The 23,092-nt window shown below is 37.6% G+C and overlaps 1 protein-coding gene across 3 annotated transcripts in view; it reads right to left on the reverse strand.

Annotated features, from left to right (window-relative positions):
• eps15l1a (epidermal growth factor receptor pathway substrate 15-like 1a) overlaps positions 1 to 21,072 on the reverse strand; it is a 126,394-nt gene extending 105,322 nt beyond the window's left edge. For 2 of the 3 annotated variants that reach the window (XM_061978442.1, XM_061978438.1), the window contains exons 1-2: positions 9,388 to 9,462; positions 9,237 to 9,326 (exon numbers count right to left, since the gene is read on the reverse strand). In XM_061978442.1, the coding sequence (XP_061834426.1) occupies positions 9,237 to 9,326; positions 9,388 to 9,462 (165 nt within the window). Of the gene's footprint in view, positions 1 to 9,236; positions 9,327 to 9,387; positions 9,463 to 20,979 lie in introns of those variants that run through there. The other variant, XM_061978441.1, reaches the window with a different exon arrangement.
• Between the last annotated feature and the right edge of the window lie 2,020 nt (positions 21,073 to 23,092).

Raw genomic sequence — 23,092 nt, forward strand, 5'->3', positions numbered from 1 at the left:
AGCTAGAACTAGCCAGCGCCAGGCTGGATAATTCCTGTACGCATAGCAATTTTCTTAGAATAACACACAACTCACATAATGTGTTTTCTGTTGTGAATGTGTCCGGGGTAGATATGCATTCTACTGAGGTGGCAAATCATGATGCGTTTAGTCGATCGCAGCATCAAGCAAACAATCTGAAAATTCCCGTCGTATCAATTCCTAGATATGGTCGAAACTATTTAAAGTGCACTACGTATAATAAACGCAACATTATTAATATTTCTACTACGGATAATTTAAACAAAAACTCGTCAAAACAGCCCAATACTTATAATATGGGCTTTTTAAACATAAGATCATTGTCTCCCAAAACGTTATTAGTTAATGAGGTCATTAGAGACAACAATCTTAACGTCATTGGTCTTAGCGAAACCTGGCTCAAACCAGACGAATTTTTTGCGCTAAATGAGGCATCTCCTCCTAACTATACGAATGCGCATATTGCCCGTCCCCTTAAAAGGGGTGGGGGGGTCGCATTAATATACAATGAAAACTTTAACCTTACCCCTAACCTAAATAATAAATACAAATCGTTTGAGGTGCTTACTATGAGGTCTGTCGCACCGCTGCCTCTCGATATGGCTGTTATCTACCGCCCCCCAGGGCCCTACTCGGACTTTATTAATGAATTCTCAGAGTTCGTTGCTGATCTAGTGACGCACGCAGACAATATAATCATAATGGGGGACTTTAATATCCATATGAATACCCCATCGGACCCTCAGTGCGTGGCGCTCCAGACTATAATTGATAGCTGTGGTCTTACACAAATAATAAATGAACCTACGCATCGCAACGGCAATACGATAGATCTAGTGCTGGTCAGGGGTGTCACCACCTCCAAAGTTATGGTACTCCCGTATACTAAAGTAATGTCCGATCATTACCTTATAAAATTCGAAGTTCTGACTCATTGTCAACAAACTAATAATAATAATAACTGCTATAGCAGCCGCAACATTAATGCCGCCACAACGATGACTCTTGCTGACCTACTGCCTTCGGTAATGGCACCATTCCCAAATTATGTCGGCTCTATTGATAACCTCACTAACAACTTTGACAATGCCCTGCGCAAAACCATTGATAGTATAGCACCGCTAAAACAAAAAAGGGCCCCTAAAAGGCGCACCCCATGGTTTACAGAGGAAACCAGAGCTCATAAATTATCATGTAGAAAGTTGGAACGCAAATGGCGCGCGACCAAGCTTGAGGTTTTCCATCAAGCATGGAGTGATAGTTTAATATCGTATAAACGCATGCTTACCTTAGCTAAAGCTAAATATTACTCAAATCTCATCCGCCTCAACAAAAACGACCCTAAATTTTTGTTTAGTACAGTAGCATCGCTAACCCAACAAGGGACTCCTCCCAATAGCTCCACCCACTCGGCAGATGACTTTATGAATTTCTTTAATAAGAAAATTGAACTCATTAAAAAGGAGATTAAAGACAACGCATCCCAGCTACAACTGGGTTCTATGAACACAGATACAACTGTATCTACGACGGATACTGCAATACAAAATAGTCTCTCTCTTTTTGATGAAATAACATTAGAGGAACTATTACAGCGTGTAAGTGGGATAAAACAAACAACATGTTTACTTGACCCACTTCCTGGGAAACTTATCAAGGAGCTTTTTGTATTATTAGGTCCATCAGTGCTAAATATTATAAACTTATCACTTTCCTCTGGCACTGTTCCCCTAGCATTCAAGAAAGCGGTTATTCATCCTCTGCTCAAAAGACCTAACCTTGATCCTGACCTCATGGTAAACTACCGACCGGTGTCCCACCTTCCCTTTATTTCGAAAATCCTCGAAAAAATTGTCGCACAGCAGCTAAATGAACACTTAGTGTCTAACAATCTCTGTGAACCTTTTCAATCCGGTTTCAGGGCAAATCACTCTACGGAGACAGCCCTCGCAAAAATGACTAATGATCTACTGCTGACGATGGATTCTGATGCGTCATCTATGTTGCTGCTTCTTGATCTTAGCGCTGCTTTCGATACCGTCGATCATAATATTTTATTAGAGCGTATCAAAACACGTATTGGTATGTCAGACTTAGCCTTGTCGTGGTTTAACTCTTATCTTACTGACAGGATGCAATGCGTCTCCCATAATAATGTGACCTCTGACTATGTTAAGGTAACGTGCGGAGTTCCTCAGGGTTCGGTTCTTGGCCCTGCACTCTTTAGTATTTACATGCTGCCGCTAGGCGACATCATACGCAAATACGGTGTTAGCTTTCATTGCTATGCTGATGACACCCAACTCTACATGCCCCTAAGGCTGACCAACACGCCGGATTGTAGTCAGCTGGAGGCGTGTCTTAATGAAATTAAACATTGGATGTCCGCTAACTTCTTGCAACTCAACGCCAAGAAAACGGAAATGCTGATTATCGGTCCTGCTAAACACCGACATTTATTTAATAATACCACCTTAACATTTGACAACCAAACAATTACACAAGGCGAATCAGTAAAGAATCTGGGTATTATCTTCGACCCAACTCTCTCGTTTGAATCACACATTAAGAGTGTTACTAAAACGGCCTTCTTTCATCTCCGTAATATCGCTAAAATCCGTTCTATTTTATCCACTAGCGACGCTGAGATCATTATTCATGCGTTCGTTACGTCTCGTCTCGACTACTGTAACGTATTATTTTCGGGTCTCCCTATGTCTAGCATTAAAAAATTACAGTTGGTACAAAATGCGGCTGCTAGACTTTTGACAAGAACAAGAAAGTTTGATCATATTACGCCTATACTGGCTCACCTGCACTGGCTTCCTGTGCACTTAAGAAGTGACTTTAAGGTTTTACTACTTACGTATAAAATACTACACGGTCTAGCTCCGTCCTATCTTGTCGATTGTATTGTACCATATGTCCCGGCAAGAAATCTGCGTTCAAAGAACTCCGGCTTATTAGTGATTCCCAGAGCCCAAAAAAAGTCTGCGGGCTATAGAGCGTTTTCTATTCGGGCTCCAGTACTATGGAATGCCCTCCCGGTAACAATTAGAGATGCTACCTCAGTAGAAGCATTTAAGTCCCATCTTAAAACTCATTTGTATACTCTAGCCTTTAAATAGCCCCCCTGTTGGACCAGTTGATCTGCCGTTTCTTTTCTTTTCTCCTCTGCTCCCCTTTTCCTTGAGGGGGGGGGGGCACAGGTCCGGTGGCCATGGATGAAGTGCTGGCTGTCCAGAGTCGGGACCCGGGGTGGACCGCTCGCCTGTGCATCGGCTGGGAACATCTCTACGCTGCTGACCCGTCTCCGCTCGGGATGGTGTCCTGCTGGCCCCACTATGGACTGGACTCTTACTATTATGTTGGATCCACTATGGACTGGACTCTCACAATATTATGTCAGACCCACTCGACATCCATTGCTTTCGGTCTCCCCTAGAGGGGGGGGGTTACCCACATATGCGGTCCTCTCCAAGGTTTCTCATAGTCATTCACATCGACGTCCCACTGGGGTGAGTTTTTCCTTGCCCGTATGTGGGCTTTGTACCGAGGATGTCGTTGTGGCTTGTGCAGCCCTTTGAGACACTTGTGATTTAGGGCTATATAAATAAAGATTGATTGATTGATTGATTGATCATGTCTGTGTAATCATGTTTTGTTTTAAGTCATGTTTTGTTTAGTTTCTGGCTTTTCACTCCCTTGTCTTGTTTGCATGATTACCCATTAGTTTCACCTGTTCCACGTTTGGACTCATTGTGCACTCTTGTTTGTCACCATAGCAACCATTAGTTTTCACCTGTCACGTCACGCACCTGTTTCACGTTTTGAGTCACGCACCTGTTTTCGTTAATCATGTCTGTGTTATTTAAGCTTTTCATTTTCTGTTGTTCGTCCTGGAGTCATAGCCTTTCTCACCCTGCTATCCTCGCGTTTTCAAGCCCTGTTCACGGTCCCATGCCACAGTAAGTGTTTTGTTATTTCGTGTTCAGTTTCTGCCTTTGTGCAAGTTTTGTTTTCATTCGCCAAGTTTTTTTTACCTCCGCCAAAGTGCGCGCTTTTCGTTTATTCTTTGTTTGATGAATAAATCATGTACCCACCTTCAAGCCATGTCCGATCCAAATTCTCTTGCATCTTGGGAAAACAAAAACTCCACAGTCCAAGTCCTGACAATTACATTGAAACTAGTGTCGGAGGCAGATATTTACATATATCCGTATTTAAGTGTTACTTCTTTATTTTCATAATCATATTACAAAACAGCTAGTGTTTTTCTTCCAATTGTGGTCTTTTGGTTGTCTGCAAATACTGTGTGCTAACCTTGACTATGGAATGTAAGGAGGAGAGATAATCCTTCTCCTTATCTCTTCTTGTGTCCAGATGCGGAGGACAATGGGCATGTGTTTGGGCCGGAAAGACAAGACAGCGAGGGTGGGAGGGAGAGAGACTTGATAGAATAGAGGGTTTCCATATTTTAGATCAGACCATCTTAGCTGCGCGATTGAATGTTCTATGCTGGACTGGTCTCATTATATTTACAAAGCTTTGCAAATATATTACAAAATACCTATTCTGTCTCTGGTGGTTCTTTTACTCAGCTTTAAGTGTCGTAAAGAGCTTGGGAGCGACCAGAAACTTGAATTCCCTGGGAGGAACAACTGGTCCAAACGCAACACTAGTAATGAATGAAAATGAGTAAAATGAAGTGTTAAAGGTTAGTACCGTATTTTCCGCACTATTAGCCGCACCTAAAAACCACAAATTTACTCAAAAGCTGACAGTGCGGCTTATAACCCGGTGCGCTTTATATATGGATTAATATTAAGATTCATTTTCATAAAGTTTCGGTCTCGCAACTACGGTAAACAGCCGCCATATTTTTTCCCCGTAGAAGAGGAAGTGCTTCTTCTTCTACGCAAGCAACCGCCAAGGTAAGCACCCGCCCCCATAGAACAGGAAGCGCTTCTTCTTCTACTGTAAGCAACCACCCGCCCGCGTAGAAGAAGAAGAAGCGCGCGGATATTACGTTTCATTTCCTTTGTGTGTTTACATCTGTAAAGACCACAAAATGGCTCCTACTAAGCGACAGGGATCCGGTTCATGAAAAGACGCAATCTCTCCATCCGCACACGGACTACTATTTCACAGCAACTGCCTAAAGACTTTCAAGAAAAGCTGGCTACTTTCCGTGCATATTGTAAAAACAAGATAGCTGAAAAAAAGATCCGGCCAGAGAACATTATCAACATGGACGAGGTTCCACTGACTTTTGATATTCCTGTGAACCGCACTGTGGATACAACGGGAGCACGTACGGTGAATATTCGCACCACAGGGAATGAGAAGTCATCCTTCACTGTGGTTCTAGCTTGCCATGCTAATGGCCAGAAACTTCCACCCATGGTGATATTCAAAAGGAAGACCTTGCCAAAAGAGACCTTTCCAGCCGGCGTCATCATAAAAGCTAACTCGAAGGGATGGATGAAGAAAAGATGAGCGAGTGGTTAAGGTAAGTTTACGCGAAGAGGCCGGGTGGCTTTTTTCACGCAGCTCCGTCCATGTTGATATACGACTCCATGCGTGCCCACATCACGCTGATTTTTAATATATTATTAAAGTTTGACTGACCTATCTGACTGTTTTTTTGACATTCCTTTAGCGCAGTTAGATGCGGCTTATAACACGGGGCGGCTTATAGGTGGACAAAGTTTTGAAATATGCCGTTCATTGAAGGCGCGGCTTATAACCCAGGGCGGCTTATGGTGCGGAAAATACGGTACTATTAGTGGACCACAATCATGTGTGCTTACGGACTGTATCGAATGCAGACTGTATTGATATATATTGATATATAATGTAGGAACCAGAATATTAATAACAGAAAGAAACAACCCTTTTGTGTGAATGAGTGTAAATGGGGGAGGGAGTTTTTTTTGGGTTGGTGCACTAATTGTAAGTGTATCTTGTCTTTTTTATGTTGATTTAATAAAAAACAATTTTTTTAAAAACCCCAAAAAACCATACCGATAATAAAAAAACCATACCGATAATTTCCGATATTACATTTTAACGCATTTATCGACATCTCTAGTAAAGAAGTTAAACATTGTACTGATATGATCCAGTATAAGAGCTTGTTCAAATGAATAGTGCTTACAAAGTACAAAGAAGAAATACTTTCAACCTTATTGAAAATAACATTCTTCATCTCAGTATGTGGCCCTGCGATGAGGTGGCGACTTGTCCAGGGTGTACCCCGCCTTCCGCCCGATTGTAGCTGAGATAGGCTCCAGCGCCCCCCGTGACCCCAAAGGGAATAAGCGGTAGAAAATGGATGGATGGATGGATCTCAGTATGTTAATAATGACTGACTTCATTATATATCACAAAACTGTTGTATTACTCATTCACGGATGTCATTTTAGTATTAAAAAAAAAAAAAGTCAGTAAATGAATGTATATATTTGTAAACGCCCTGAAGTGGGAGAGGTGTAGGATTAAATAAGCTTTGCTTCTTTCGGACATGATGTAAAGTGAAATGATATGAAATTGTGTGATGTATTATGCTGTAAGTGTGCTCATGTTCCAAAGAAACTAAAGAAAGAAAGAAAGAATACAGAACATTACATACGGCGCCCAAAAATCTGTCAAAATATTTCAGTACGACTTTGGTTAGCTACGAAGACGCACCGCTCGATGGATTGTCGGCGCATTACGGGTACCATAGTCAGACGTGCTGTGCTTCCACATACACATATTGTTTATTATGAGACATTACATAGCGTTTTGTTTCAGCCTATTATGCAAAATCTACTTATCTTACCTATTGGTACCTGGTGATGTGCATTTGCAATCTGCATAAGTCCCGAAAACGCCATTTTAGCCCGCGCCGTAATCAATAGGCTCCTTCTTTTTCCGTATCCTCTTGTTGTGGGACATTCACCCTGCGCAGTTGCCATTTCTAATACAAAGTAGCGTACAATTCTAACTTACATCTGTCAGTAGACTCGCTGTGGAAGCGCTAAAAGCTCCGAACTATGGGAGACCGGGCTTTCTGCTCCGCCGCTCCCAGTCTGTGGAACGCTCTCCCTGACCACCTGAGGGCACCACAGACTGTGGATGCTTTAAAAAAAGGCTTAAAAACCCTTCTTTTTAAAAAAGCCTTTTTTTTTTAGATATATGCGTGCTAGTTCTAGCTATCAGGCTGTTCTACTTTTTATTTATTTTTATTATCTTTTTATTTTAATACACTGTAGCACTTTGAGGTTGTTTGCTCAATGTAAAGTGCTTTTACAAATAAAATCTATTATTATTATCATTATTATGTAGACCACAAGGAAGTATTTTACATTTAGAAAAAAATAAAAATCATAATATGAACCCTTTAACGCGCCCTATGGTCTGAAAAATACGGTATATGATATTGGGAGCTGTTTCTAGAAAATCATTTTTTACCTTGAAAATCATTTTTTACCTTGAAAAAAAAATGTAACCTTGGAAAAAAAAATGTTCCCTTGAAAATCATTTTTTACCTTGAAAATCATTTTTTACCTTGAAAACATTTTTTACCTTGAAAATCATTTTTTACCTTGAAAATTTTTTTTACCTTGAAAATATTTTTTACCTTGAAAATCATTTTTTACCTTGAAAATCATTTTTAACCTTGAAAAAAAAAATGTACCTTGAAAAAAAATTTTTACCATCAAATTTTTTTTTACCTACAAAATCATTTTTTACCTTGAAAATCATTTTTTACCTTGAAAAAAAATTTTTACCTTAAACATTTTTTTTACCTTGGAAATCATTTTTTACCTTGAAAATCATTTTTTACCTTGAAAAAAAAATGTAACCTTGAAATTTTCTTTTACCTTGAAAATAATGTTTTACCTTTAAAATCATTTTTTACCTTGAAATTTTTTTTTACCTTTGATACATTTTTTTTACCTTGAAATTTTTTTTTACCTTGAAAATAATTTTTTACCTTGAAAGTCATTTTTAACCATGAAAAAAAAATGTTACCTTGAAAAATTTTTGTTACCTTAAAAATGTTTTTACCGAGAAAATCATTTTTTACCTTGAAAATCATTTTTTACCTTGAAAAAAAATTTTTACCTTGAAAAAATTTTTTTACCTTGAAAATCATTTTTTACCTTCAAAATAATTTTTTATCTTGAAAAAAAAATTTGACCTTGAAAAAAAATTTTTACCTTGAAAAATTTTTTTTACCTTAAAAAAATTTTTACCTTGAAAATCATTTTTAACCTTGAAAAAAAAGTTTACCTTGAAAAAAATTTTTTACCTTAAAAATTTTTTTTACCTTGAAAATCATTTTTAACCTTGAAAAAAAATGTTACCTTGAAAATAATTTTTTACCTTGAAAGTCATTTTTAACCTTGAAAAAAAAAATTTACCTTGAAAAAAAATGTTTACCTTAAAAATTTTGTTTACCAAGAAAATCTTTTTTTACCTTGAAAAAAAAATTTTAGCTTGAAAAATTTTTTTTACCTTGAAAATCATTTTTTACCTTCAAAATAATTTTTTATCTTGAAAAAAAAAATGTATCTTGAAAAAAATTTTTTACCTTAAAAATTTTTTTTACCTAGAAAATAATTTTTTACCTTGAAAATCATTTTTTACATTAAAAAAATAATTTTACCTTGAAACATTTTTTTACCTTGAAAATTATTTTTTACCTTCAAAATCATTTTTTACCTTGAAAAAAAATGTTTACCGTGAAAAAAATTTTTTACCTTAAAAATTTTTTTTACCTTAAATTTTTTTTTTACCTAGAAAACAATTTTTTACCTTGAAAATCATTTTTATCCTTGAAAAAAAAAAATTCACCTTGAAATTTTTTTTTACCTTAAACTTTTTTTTTACCTTGAAAATCATTTTTAACCTTGAAAAAAAAAATTTACCTTGAAAATTTTTTTTTACCTTGAAAATCATTTTTTACCTTGAAAATCATTTTTTACCTTGATAATCATTTTTTTACCTTGAAAAAAATAATATTTTCACCCATGTAGCTACATGAGGCAAAGAAAATGACAAAAGCGTCCATCTTTCATTACAAGACAACGACACTCGGGGTACCACTAGGGTCTGCACCTTGACTCCTGCTACTTCATTTTCCAAAAGACAGAAATATCGTGTGTGTGCTTTTCGCCACCAAACTGGGACACAACAACGTGGAGCGAAAAACGTGCGCCTACCTTTCCCAACGTGACGTCTGGAAGTCCAGACTTTTTCAAGAAGAGGGCAGCTTCTGTTGGTCCTACCCTGCCTGTGTTCCCTGGATCCACCTGGGACACATCCAACATTACACAACACCAATAACATCAATAATGTCAGCTTCTGTCTTACCTGTCTGTAAAGGTTCTCAAAGACAGGACTCCCACTTGACATCTGTTTTAGATCAGAGGAGAGATTGTCAATCATTATATTTATTACATTGTAGTAGGGTTGTATGGTATACCGGTACCAGTATAGTATTGTGGTACTAATGAATCAAAAAGGGTACTATACTCTATTTGAAAAGTACCGCTTCCCGAGCATGACGCCACGTGGTGACATTGCTTGTTTACGAGCAGAGGAGCATGTTGGGCAGCGCACACACACAGAGTACTTACAAGCAGACACAGTGTGTAGACAAAAAAGGGAGAATGGACGCATTTTGGTGTAAAAAGTAAAAATAAAGGTGAAGTTATAACACTGAAACACCCTCAGGAAGAGCTGCTTTAAGACATGGCTAGCGAGCTAGTGGCTAACATCCATCCGTAGTGTTTTAGCTACTTCTAAATCGCCAATCCTGGCCTCCATGGTGACAAATAAAGTAAGTTTCTTACAAGTATCATTATCACTGGAGGACGAGGAATAGCTAAACATGCTTCACTACACACCGTAGGAGGATACAATAGCTCACCGCCGTCACAATGTAAACAAAGGTGGATCTGCACCTGACATCCACTGTAATGATACCAAGTACAAGAGCGTATCTAGTCGATACTACTATGTTTACATCGATATTTTATATCGTCACAAAATCTTTATTCCTTTTCTAAAAATTCATATTATGTTTATAAACTCAGAAAATACGTTGAGGACTTTGAATATCACCAATGTATGATCCTGTAACTACTTGGTATCGGAGCGATACCTAAATGTGTGGTATCATCCGAAACTAATGTAAAGTATCAAAGAAGAGAAGAACAAGTGATTATTACATTTTAACAGAAGTGTAGATAGAACATGTTAAAAGAGAAAATAAGCCGATATTAACAGTAAATGAACAAGTAGAATAATAATCAATTTTTACAGTTTGTGTTGGAATAATTGTTTGTAAGTTATCACAAAAGAAACGTTGTATTATGAATGCTGTCTTTCAAGGCCTAACAAGAGGAAGAAGGCTCGTAAAACTCCACTGTGATTTCAACACGGACAGATGGCAGGATCTGCTCAACTTCCAGAGGAACTCTCTTTGAAGTGTTAAACGAACTCTCTTTGAAATATTTCACAAACTCTCTTCCAACTATTTGGTAACCGAGGTCAACGCTATTTACGACCCGCTGCCCTCTTGAAGTCCCTGTGGTCAGGAGACGGGAGGGGTTATCCATTGTCCTCCAACACCTGCCCCAGCTGGATCCAGGAAGAGCCCAAGCCCGAGAAATCCTCTTCTTGGACTTCAAAGCGACCGAAAACAATGACTGTTTTACATACTTCCCATTCCTGCTGTGACATGTGTTGGTGCGTGAACATTGAACATCTGAATAAATGAGGAGACGAAAACCTTCTTCGTAAGAGCGTGGTGCAGGACTGTACAGAGAGTGCAGTGGCCATGTCTCTCCTCAATATTGAGTCCAAATTGAATTCTGTCTCTGTTTGATTCCTTGCCTTTTGTCTTGTTTAATAGATGTCCTCAGTGTTTGAACGTGACACTTTGTCCCTCATAATGTGTACAAAATAATAGGTGTATAAATGACACAATATGTTACTGCATACGACTAATTAGGAGTCTTTGTTTGTTTATTTACTACTAAAAAACCTTTACTCCGATTACTGTTTTGCACACTGTTGGCATTCTCTCCATGAGCTTCAAGAGGTAGTCACCGGAAATGGTTTTCATTTTCACAGGTGTGCTTGAAGCTCACGGAGAGAATGCCAAGCGTGTGCAAAGTATTCATCTATTTTGAAGATTCTAGATTATAAAACATGTTTTTAGTTATTTCACCTTTTTGTGAAGTACATAACTCCACATGTGTTCATTCATAGTTTTGATGTGATTATCTACAATGTAAATAGTCATGAAAATTAAGATTCAATGAGAAGGTGCGTCCAAACTTTTGGCCTGTACTGTATGTCTAACGTAAAATGTTTTTGATACACTGATAAAAAAATGACAAGTGTGAACGCAAAACACAGAAGTGATACAGATACTTCCAAATTTTTTTTGTTAAATCAACTTTCTTTGGTTGACATGACAAAAAAGATGTGATGTCTGATGTGAACACAAGGTGGCCTGCATGCTGGCATGACGTCACACGCCCTGCAGTGTTTATGGAAGTAAACATGGCTAGAAGTCTAGTAGTCGATCGCGAGCTACCGGTCGATCTCGGAGGGTGTGTCAGTCGATCACCAGCCAGGCATTAAAAAAATAGTCCTACAAATGAGCGATCATAAATCTTCACTATGACGTCACTTCCGTCACTTGATTGACATTCACGGCACCCGAGGGTCTTCTGAGATGACGCTGGCTGCTGCCAGCTCATTAAAATTACCGACTGGAAGGCGAGAAACACTTTATTTCAACAGACTCTGGCGCCGTACCTGTCGTCAAAACTCCAAAGACCGACTGCACAGTTGCGCTAACAAAATAAGAGTCTCAGAAAGCTGGCGTGCACAAGCTAGCAAGCTACGGCGTTTGCCGACAATGTATTTCTTGTAAAGTGTATACAAAGGAGTACGGAAGCTGGACAAATAAGATGCCAAAAACCAACCACTTTCATGTGGTATTGGACAGAAAGGAGGACTTTTTTTCTCCTCCATTCGAAAATGCGGACGTTATCATCACCACTGTCTGATTCCAATCAATGCAAGTCATCAGAATCAGGTAATACACCAACTTATATTCTTGTCTTCATGAAAGAAAGGAATCTATATGTGTTAAACATGCTTGTATTATCTTTAAACACTTTTAACTTATTAACAATATTAACTATATGTGTTAAACATGCTTGTATTATCATTAAACACCTTTAACTTGTTAACAATATTAATTATAAGTGTTAAACATGCTTGTATTATCTTTAAACACCTTTAACTTATTACCAATATTAACTATAAGTGTTAAACACGCTTGTATTATCTTTAAACACCTTTAACTTGTTAACAATATTAACTATGTGTTAAACATTCTTGTATTATCATTAAACACCTTTAATTTATTAACAATATTAACTATATGTGTTAAACATGCTTGCATTATCATTAAACATCTTTAACTTGTTAACAATATTAACTATATGTGTTAAACATGCTTGTATTATCATTAAACACCTTTAACTTGTTAACAATATTAACTATATGTATTAAACATGCTTGTATTTTCATTAAACACCTTTAATTTATTAACAATATTAACTATATGTGTTAAACATGCTTGTATTATCATTAAACACCTTTAACTTGTTAACAAAAACATGTTTCATAAATAAGTAAATATAAATGATATATATGAATGAGGTAGATCCCCACGACTTGATCAATTGAAAAGTAGCTCGCCTGCAGAAAAAGTGTGCGCACCCCTGTCCTGGAGCATTTGTGCCAATTTGTGTTTCCATGCACTAAATTAGTCTGATTTCTCAAATAGTTCGTTTTTTTGTATTTTCACACAAACGTGTGAAGTCCCAGTGTCCATGCACAATTCCTCATGCACAAACTCAAGGCCCAGGGCCCAGATCTGGCCCGCCACATCATTTTATCTGGCCTGGAAATAATATGCGTCAATAAAGTACTTTATCTTTTCTTACTAAATGTATTTTTTCTTTCCATTTTAACAGAAAAAAATGCATGTACCGCATGACATTTGTCAGGACTTGGTCTTGGGTGTTTGCTTTTCCGGGATGCAACGGAAAGTTGGCACGGGCGAGACGGGAATTAAGGTACATGATTTATTTAATATATCAAAAAAACGAAAAGCGCGCACAGTGGCGGAGAGTAAACTATGAAACCAAAAGACTATAGCAAAAAAGTACAAATGAAAAGCACGCACAGTGGCGGAAACTATGAACAATTAAACAAAACATTAACTGTGGGCTTGATAAACAAAAACTTACTTGGCATGGAACCGGCATGAAAAAAGAGCAGCAAGGATCATAAGGGTGTGCAGAAGCATATATGGGGTGAGGTCGTCAGGACGAACAACAGAAAATGAATGAACTTAAATACTATGGACATGATTAGTGAAAGCAGGTGCGTGACTCAAAACGTGAAACAGGTGCGTGGCGTGACAGGTGAAAACTAATGGTTGCTATGGTGACCAGACAAGGGAGTGAAAAGACAGAAACTAAACAAAACATGACTTAAAACAAAACATGATAATACAGACATGACAACATTGCATACCTTTTAAACTTGAATACTATCAAATATAGCAAAAAATATATTATCATACTTTCCAAACATTTTATTTTGTTAAAATAGTAAAATTTCTGCTTGATTTATGGTTTTAGAGCAAGTTATCCATCAAATTGTACACTGCAAAAATGACAATACATTTTACTGTAAGATTGCCATGTTTTTTTACAGCATATTACTGTAAATTGAAAAAACTACCGCTGTTTTTTTAGGGGAAGTTCTGCGGACGGAGCTGCCAGTGTTATTACTGTAAGATCTATGGTTGTTATTTTTACTATTAATGGTAAAACAGTATCACAGTTTTTTTAACGGTAAAAAATTGGGTGCTCCGTTGTCAGAATAAAATAAAAACGATGGTAATTTTTTCATTTACCGTAATATGCTGCAAAAAACATTGTACATTTTATAGTAAAATTCTGGTGATTGAGTTACTGGTTAGTTTTTTACTGTAAAAAATACAGATTTTTTTTACAGTGTATGTAAAAAATATATATATATATAATAATAAAATGCAGAGGCAAATTTATATATAATTCGTTGTTACAAGCGGCCCTCTACCAAAGAAGAAGAAGCAGGGTGGGGAGTTAAATGGCGGACAGAGGGGAAACATATAGGTTAACTTACAGGTTGAGCTTGTTTCCCCTCTCTTCTGTCTGGCATTTTACTCCCTCTTATATTGACTCAGCAGCACCACCTGTCGTTGTAGAGTACGAATTACACGTGCCCTTATTGTGAGTGTGTGGATCGTGCATAGTGGAATATTACTGCCAAAAGTTTTAACTTAAGCAGTTTTTATACTTGTGAATCATATCTTTAATTGAAAAAATGTGATTTTATACCGGCGAATCGTTTTTTACTTGCAGAAAATCGCTTTTTTTTTAACTTGCAAATCGTTTTTTAATTTAATTTTCTTTTACTTGCGAGTCATTTTTTAATTACATTTTAAAAAAATTTGACCTGCGAGTCGTTTTTTACATGCAGAAATGTTTTATTTTGTTTTTAACTTGCGAATAGTTTTTTTACTTGCAAATTTTTTTTATTTTTTTTTTGCAGATCGTTTTTTAACTTGCAGATATTTTTTTTAACTTGCAAATCGTTTTTTTACTAACAGAAATTTTTATTTATTTATTTGTAAATCGTTTTTTTACATGCAGAATTGTTTTTATTACTTACAAATTGTTTTTTAACCTGCAGATTTTTTTTTATTGTGAATCGTTTTTTTTCTAGCAGACAATTGTTTTTGTAATTTGTAAATCGTTTTTTTACATGCACCCATTTTTTTATGACTTGCGAATTGTTTTTTTACTTGCAGAAAATCTTTTTTTTTTTTTTAAATTGCTTTTTAACATGCAGATTTTTTTAATTGTGTATCGGGGTTTTTTACAGCAGACAATTGTTTTTGTAATTTGTAAATCGTTTTTTTAAAAGCAGAAATGTTTTTATTACTTGCAAATAGTATTTTTACTTGCAGAAAATATTTTTTTATTTGCAAATCGTTTTTTAACTTGCACATTTTTAACTTGTGAATCGTTTTGTTACTTGCAGATAATAGTTTTTTTATTTGCAAATTGTTTAACTTGCAGATTTTTTTACTTGCGAATTGTTTTTTAAATTGAATTAAATTCTATTTAACTTGTGAGTCGTTTTTTTACTTGCAGAAAAAAAAAATTTTTACTTGCGAATAATTTTTTTACATGCAGAAATTTTTTTTGCAAATCGTTTTTTAACTTGCAGATTTTTTTATTGCGAATCGTTTTTTTACTACCACAAAATGTATTTATTATTTTTTTTTAATCGTATTTTTACATGCAGAATTTTTTTTAATACTTACGATTTGTTTTTTACTTGCAGAAAATCGTAATTTTTTACTTGCAAATATTTTTTTTTATTGAATTTTTTTTTTTTTTTACTTGGGAGTAGGGCTCGGCGATATATCGATATACTCGATATATCGCGGGTTTGTCTCTGTGCGATATAGAAAATAACTATATGGTGATATTGGAGTATACGTTCTCACGCAGTTGCTTTTAGCTGCGGGGCATTTAACTGCATGCTTTTCTCACTCTTTCCTGTCTCTCCTTCTCACAGAGACATAAAACAAGCGCACCTTCTTACACACGTCACATACTGCCACGTGAGCAACGGCACACGCTCCCGCGGAGCGAGAGGTAGCGACATGGTAACGTTAGCTGTGATGCTAACAGCTAACGGTGTGGTTTGAGTGGTAATACGAGAGAAAGAAGGTGCGAATCTGGTAACAAATGGAGGAATAATTAATTCCCAAGAAAAACAGCACGGGGTCCATCGTCTGACGGTGGTTTGGCTTCAAGCGGGAATATGTCTTTACATTTCAACATCTCCGTTCGGTGCCACACCAACTAAATGCCGAAGCAACTATTTCCACATCAACACCGTAGGACATATACTATTTGATATGCAGCTCATTTTTATGTGACACGTATTGAAATATCTTGTGTGACATCATGCACAAAAGTGCTAGTTTTAAAATGTCTCTGACAATCTTGCACTTTCTGTTTTGGAAATGACATGAATGTTTGTGCCACTGCTTAATAACTCTTTAATAAAGACACTTTTAGTTGTGATTTCCCTCTCTGCATGAATGTTTAAAAGTAGCATATATGAATGCAGTATGAAGAAGAATGTTTTAATGTGATTATATGCATCAAGTGTTCATTCAAGGCTAAAGCAAAATATCCAGATATATATGGTGTATCGCGATATGGCCTAAAAATATCGAGATATCAAAAAAAAGGCCATATCGCCCAGTCCTACTTGGGAGTCGTTTTTTACTTGCAGAAAATATTTTTTAATTTGTAAATTGTTTCTTTACACGCATAATTTTTTTTAATACTTGCAGAAAATCGTTTTTTTTTAATTGAATTAATTATTTTTTTTACTTGCGAGTCATTTTTACTTGCAGGAAATAATTTTTTATTTGCAAATCGTTTTTCAACTTGCAGTTTTTTTTTTTTACTTGCGAATCGTTTTTTTACAAGCAGAAAATTGTTTTTTTTAAATTTGTAAATCGTTTTTTTTTATCGCCCAGCCCTACTTGGGAGTCGTTTTTTACTTGCAGGAAATATTTTTTAATTTGTAAATAGTTTCTTTACATGCAGAATTTTTTTTATTACTTGCGCATAGTTTTTTTACTTGCAGAAAATCGGTTTTTTTTAATTGAATTAATTATTTTTTTTACTTGCGAGTCGTTTTTACTTGCAGACAATAATTTTTTATTTGCAAATCGTTTTTCAACTTGCAGTTTTTTTTTTACTTGCAAATTTTTTTACAAGCAGAAATTTGTTTTTTTTTAATTGAATTAATTAATTTTTTTACTTGCGAGTCGTTTTTACTTGCAGACAATAATTTTTTATTTGCAAATCGTTTTTCAACTTGCAGTTTTTTTTTACTTGCGAATTGTTTTTTTACAAGCAGAAATTTGTTTTTTTTAATTGAATTAATTATTTTTTTTACTTGCGAGTCGTTTTTACTTGCAGAAAATAATTTTTTATTTGCAAATCGTTTTTCAACTTGCAGTTGTTTTTTTTTAACTTGCGAATCGTTTTTTTCCAAGCAGAAAATTTTTTTTTTTTCATTTGTAAATTGTTTTTTTTTTTTTACATGTATAAATGTTTGTATTACTTGCAAATTGTTTTTTTTACTTGCAGAAAAAAAAATGTTTCCATGCAAATCTTTTTTTTTAATTGAAGAAATTAGTTTTTAATTTTTTCGATTTGTTTTTTAACTTGCGGAAAATAGCTGTTTTTTACATTTGCATGGCTGGGGGTGAGTTAAAACATATTTCCGTTTTAGTTTTAAAATGTCTCTGACAATCTTGCACTTTCTGTTTTGGAAATGACATGAATGTTTGTGCCACTGCTTAATAACTCTTTAATAAATACACTTTTAGTTGTGATTTCCCTCTCTGCATGAAAGTTTAAAAGTAGCATATATTAATGCAGTATGAAGAAGAATGTTTTAATGTGATTATATGCATCAAGTGTTCATTCAAGGCTAAAGCAAAATATCCAGATATATATGGTGTATCGCGATATGGCCTAAAAATATCGAGATATCAAAAAAAAGGCCATATCGCCCAGTCCTACTTGGGAGTCGTTTTTTACTTGCAGAAAATATTTTTTAATTTGTAAATTGTTTCTTTACACGCAGAATTTTTTTTATTACTTGCAGAAAATCGGTTTTTTTTAATTGAATTAATTTTTTTTTTTACTTGCGAGTCATTATTACTTGCAGGAAATAATTTTTTATTTGCAAATCGTTTTTCAACTTGCAGTTTTTTTTTACTTGCGAATCGTTTTTTTACAAGCAGAAAATTGTTTTTTTTTAATTTGTAAATCGTTTTTTTTTTTATCGCCCAGCCCTACTTGGGAGTCGTTTTTTACTTGCAGAAAATATTTTTTAATTTGTAAATCGTTTCTTTACATGCAGAATTTTTTTTATTACTTGCGCATATTTTTTTTACTTGCAGAAAATCGTTTTTTTTAATTGAATAAATTTTTTTTTTTACTTGCGAGTCGTTTTTACTTGCAGAAAATAATTTTTTTTTTGCAAATCGTTTTTCAACTTGCAGTTTTTTTTTTTACTTGCAAATTGTTTTTTTACAAGCAGAAATTTGTTTTTTTTTTTAATTGAATTAATTTATTTTTTTAACTTGCGAGTCGTTTTTACTTGCAGAAAATATTTTTTTAATTTGTAAATCGTTTCTTTACATGCAGAATTTTTTTTATTACTTGCGGAATAGTTTTTTTACTTGCAGAAAATCGTTTTTTTTTACTTGCGAGTCGTTTTTTACTTGCGGAAAATAATGTTTTATTTGCAAATCGTTTTTCAACTTGCAGTTGTTGTTTTTTACTTGCGAATCGTTTTTTTACAAGCAGAAAATTGTTTTTTTTAAATTTGTAAATCGTTTTTTTTTTTTTTTACATGTATAAATGTTTGTATTACTTGCAAATTGTTTCTTTACTTGCAGAAAAAAAAATGTTTACATGCAAATCTTTTTTTTTTAATTGAAGAAATTAGTTTTTAATTTTTTTCGATTTGTTTTTTTAACTTGCGGAACAATAGCTGTTTTTTACATTTGCATGGCTGGGGGTGAGTTAAAACTAAGGCTGAAACGACGCGTCGACGTAGTCGACGTCATCGGTTACGTAAATACGTCGACACCGTTTTTGTGCGTCGGCGCGTCGCATATTTACGTCACACTACTGTCATGGCGGAGCGCAAAGCAGACGATGCGAGCGAGGGGAAAAAAGCACGCCAAAAGTGTGGGAGTATTTCAATAAACGGCCTAATAATGTTGTTGTATGCACACTGTGTCGAGCGGAAATGGCCTATCATAGCAGCACAACGGCTATGAACGAACATTTGAAAAGAAAACCCCCGACAGCGTTCTTGCCATCACCATCAACAAGTCAATCGTCCGCGTGCGTATACGTTGTCATTATTACACAAAAACATGAATGTGTCATTTGCATCTGCGTTGTAAATTCATAAACTAAAGCACCGTTTGCTCTGAGAGGCGCGTTTGGCGTGCCTGTTCAGTGTTTAAAAAGACGCGCTCCTCTTTAACGCTGTGGAGAGGCGGCGGCGGCGAGGCGGGGCGCGCCGGGAGCGACGCCGCAAGAGACAGGGGACGACGAGCGAGCGAGCAAGAGGAGCTGAAAAGCGAGGAAAGAAAGAGAAAAGAGTTGGAAGAGAAAAGACTTTGTGTAAAATTAAAAGATTGTAAACCTGGCAAAGCCGTCTGGCGTTCAGTCTGTCGGTCCTGAAAGAACCCCACGGCACAAGACGTGTCACAAACGCTAACGTTAATTAGTTGTGCAAATACCTTTTACAACATTAACAGTTACATATACTATGTACAAACCAACAATTAACTTTCACTTTAATCATACTATCATTGTTGTGTAATTAAGCAAAATAAGCAATACTTTTACTTTTGTTGAAATGTTTACACTGTACACTTTTTTGTATTGGATGTTTAGCTTTATTTTTGCACATTTTAGCAAATAAGCAATACTTTTACTTTTGTTGAAATGTTTACACTTGTTACAGAATATTTCCGTTTTGCACTTTTTTGTATTGGATGTTTATCTTTATTTTTGCACATTTTAAAGCAAAATAAGCAATACTTTTACTTTTGAAATGCTTATACTATTCCAGAATATTAAGATTTGCACTGGATGTTTACTTTTATATTTGCACATTAAAAAGCAAATAAGCTACTTTTAATTTTGTTAAATGTTAAAAGTTTTAAATGTTTACATTGTTACAGAATATTTTGTCATGTTGTTGTCAATGTTGACTGAGTGGCCATACTTTTTTTTTTGTAAATAAAAGCCATGCCTTTTGAAAAAAACTGGCCTACATTTATTTTTTCCTCTTCATTTTAAATAAAAAAAATAATCGGTAAAAGGAAAAATAATCTATAGATTAATCGAAAAAAATAATCTATAGATTAACCGATTAATCGAAAAAATAATCTATAGATTAATCGATAGAAAAATAATCGTTAGCTGCAGCCCTAGTTAAAACATATTTCCGTTTTGGCAGTCATTTTCCTCCACATCCTAATAGTTTGTAGTGTGAATGCGCCCTCAGGGGGGGGCTCTGCCCAGTCAGTCCGGTGCTGCACTACGTTCATACTTGACTAAACAAACCAGACACCACCCAAAAAAAGCACCTTTAGACTTTCACTAATGCATTCCTGCTGAGCTGTGGAAGAAACTTGTGACTGTATAAGCACAAAAAACATGATGTAAACAAGATGTAAAGACTACAAGTGAATTATCCGATTAGCGTGCTAGTAAAACAACCCCCATGCACTAATGGAAGGAGCAAGTGGCATCAGCATCAATTGAAGCCGACAGAGATGATCTGATGTTAGCCTGCTTGGCTCAATCCCGCCGCTAGGATCCATGCTAGGCTAGCCGCGGCATGCTAACCACATTAGCCCCCTTTTAGCGCCGCCTGGGACGAATAACATCAACCACAGATGCCCGTCTGGCACAACGTCTGGAATCCGGGTTTCCAAATGCTGACGGGGCGACTACCGCGGGTGCATGTGTGGCGGGAAGGGAGCTCCGAGGCTAGCGAGCCCGCTACGTAACGGTGCCGCGCCGGGGCCTGTGGAGTCCACCGGCTGAGCGACAAGACTTCCCCGCCAGCTTCGCTGCGTTGTGGCGGACTGACAGCCAGCGGCAACACGGCGAGGTCATGGAGCAATGCCGCGTGAGCTCAGCGTAACTTGTAGTCAGGAAGGAAGAGAAAGGCTTGCGTCTTTACCTGGCTGAGAGATGTGAGCGCTGCCATCTTCCCTGTTGCTGCGGGAACGCACCCTCCTCCTCCCTCCTCCGCCTCCGGGAAACTACGACCCCTGGTGGCCGCCCTGGGCATCGCTGCCCGAGAGAGCCTCGCTGTAATGATCTCTTCTGTTGAGCTATGGAATAAAATGAATATTTCACTATGATGGCGGAAGCGGGGATCAAACCTGGAACCCTCAAGTATTTCCACCAGTATAACCATTGCTAGCGTTGGTTTTAGTCTTTGTTTTCTGATAGTACTGACCAGAGGCGTGGACTCGAGTCACATGACTTGGACTCGAGTCAGACTCGAGTCATGAATTTGATGACTTTAGACTCCATCCATCCATCCATCCATCTTCTTCCGCTTATCCGAGGTCGGGTCGCGGGGGCAGCAGCCTAAGCAGGGAAGCCCAGACTTCCCTCTCCCCAGCCACTTCGTCCAGCTCCTCCCGGGGGTGGATGAGATCCGCCCGGAGTTCCTTAAGGCTCTGGATGCTGTAGGGCTGTCTTGGTTGACAAGACTCTGTAGCATCGCGTGGACATCGGGGGCAGTACCTCTGGATTGGCAGACCGGGGTGGTGGTTCCTCTCTTTAAAAAGGGGAACCGGAGGGTGTGTTCTAACTATCGTGGGATCACACTCCTCAGCCTTCCCGGTAAGGTCTATTCAGGTGTACTGGAGAGGAGGCTACGCCGGATAGTCGAACCTCGGATTCAGGAGGAACAGTGTGGTTTTCGTCCTGGTCGTGGAACTGTGGACCAGCTCTATACTCTCGGCAGGGTCCTTGAGGGTGCATGGGAGTTTGCCCAACCAGTCTACATGTGCTTTGTGGACTTGGAGAAGGCATTCGACCGTGTCCCTCGGGAAGTCCTGTGGGGAGTGCTCAGAGAGTATGGGGTTTCGGACTGTCTGATTGTGGCGGTCCGCTCCCTGTATGATCAGTGTCAGAGCTTGGTTCGCATTGCCGGCAGTAAGTCGGACACGTTTCCGGTGAGGGTTGGACTCCGCCAAGGCTGCCCTTTGTCACCGATTCTGTTCATAACTTTTATGGACAGAATTTCTAGGCGCAGTCAAGGCGTTGAGGGGATCCGGTTTGGTGGCTGCAGGATTAGGTCTCTGCTTTTTGCAGATGATTTGGTCCTGATGGCTTCATCTGGCCAGGATCTTCAGCTCTCACTGGATCGGTTCGCAGCTGAGTGTGAAGCGACTGGGATGAGAATCAGCACCTCCAAGTCCGAGTCCATGGTTCTCACCCGGAAAAGGGTGGAGTGCCATCTCCGGGTTGGGGAGGAGATCTTTCCCCAAGTGGAGGAGTTCAAGTACCTCGGAGTCTTGTTCACGAGTGAGGGAAGAGTGGATCGTGAGATCGACAGGCGGATCGGTGCGGCGTCTTCAGTTATGCGGACGCTGTATCGATCCGTTGTGGTGAAGAAGGAGCTGAGCCGGAAGGCAAAGCTCTCAATTTACCGGTCGATCTACGTTCCCATCCTCACCTATGGTCATGAGCTTTGGGTTATGACCGAAAGGACAAGATCACGGGTACAAGCGGCCGAAATGAGTTTCCTCCGCCGGGTGGCGGGGCTCTCCCTTAGAGATAGGGTGAGAAGCTCTGTCATCCGGGGGGAGCTCAAAGTAAAGCCGCTGCTCCTCCGCATCGAGAGGAGCCAGATGAGGTGGTTCGGGCATCTGGTCAGGATGCCACCCGAGCGCCTCCCTAAGGAGGTGTTTAGGGCATGTCCGACCGGTAGGAGGCCACGAGGAAGACCCAGGACACGTTGGGAAGACTATGTCTCCCGGCTGGCCTGGGAACGCCTCGGGATCCCCCGGGAGAGAAAGACTTTAGACTCGACTTGACAAAATGTAAAAAAAGACTTGCAACTCGACTTAGACTTTAACATCAATGACTTGTGACTTCACTTGGACTTGAGCCTTTTGACTTGACATGACTTGACACGACTTGCTACTTTCCCCAAAACCCAAAGATGAAAAAGTTTATTCGGGAGCGCTCCGTATTTTTCATTGTGTACTTGTCTATCAGCGTTGCGTGTGTCAGCTGGTGTGCTCTCAGTACAACAGCCAATCAAATTACATCTA

The sequence above is a fragment of the Nerophis lumbriciformis genome, linkage group LG18, assembly GCF_033978685.3.
Source record: "Nerophis lumbriciformis linkage group LG18, RoL_Nlum_v2.1, whole genome shotgun sequence".
Lineage (NCBI taxonomy): Eukaryota > Metazoa > Chordata > Actinopteri > Syngnathiformes > Syngnathidae > Nerophis > Nerophis lumbriciformis.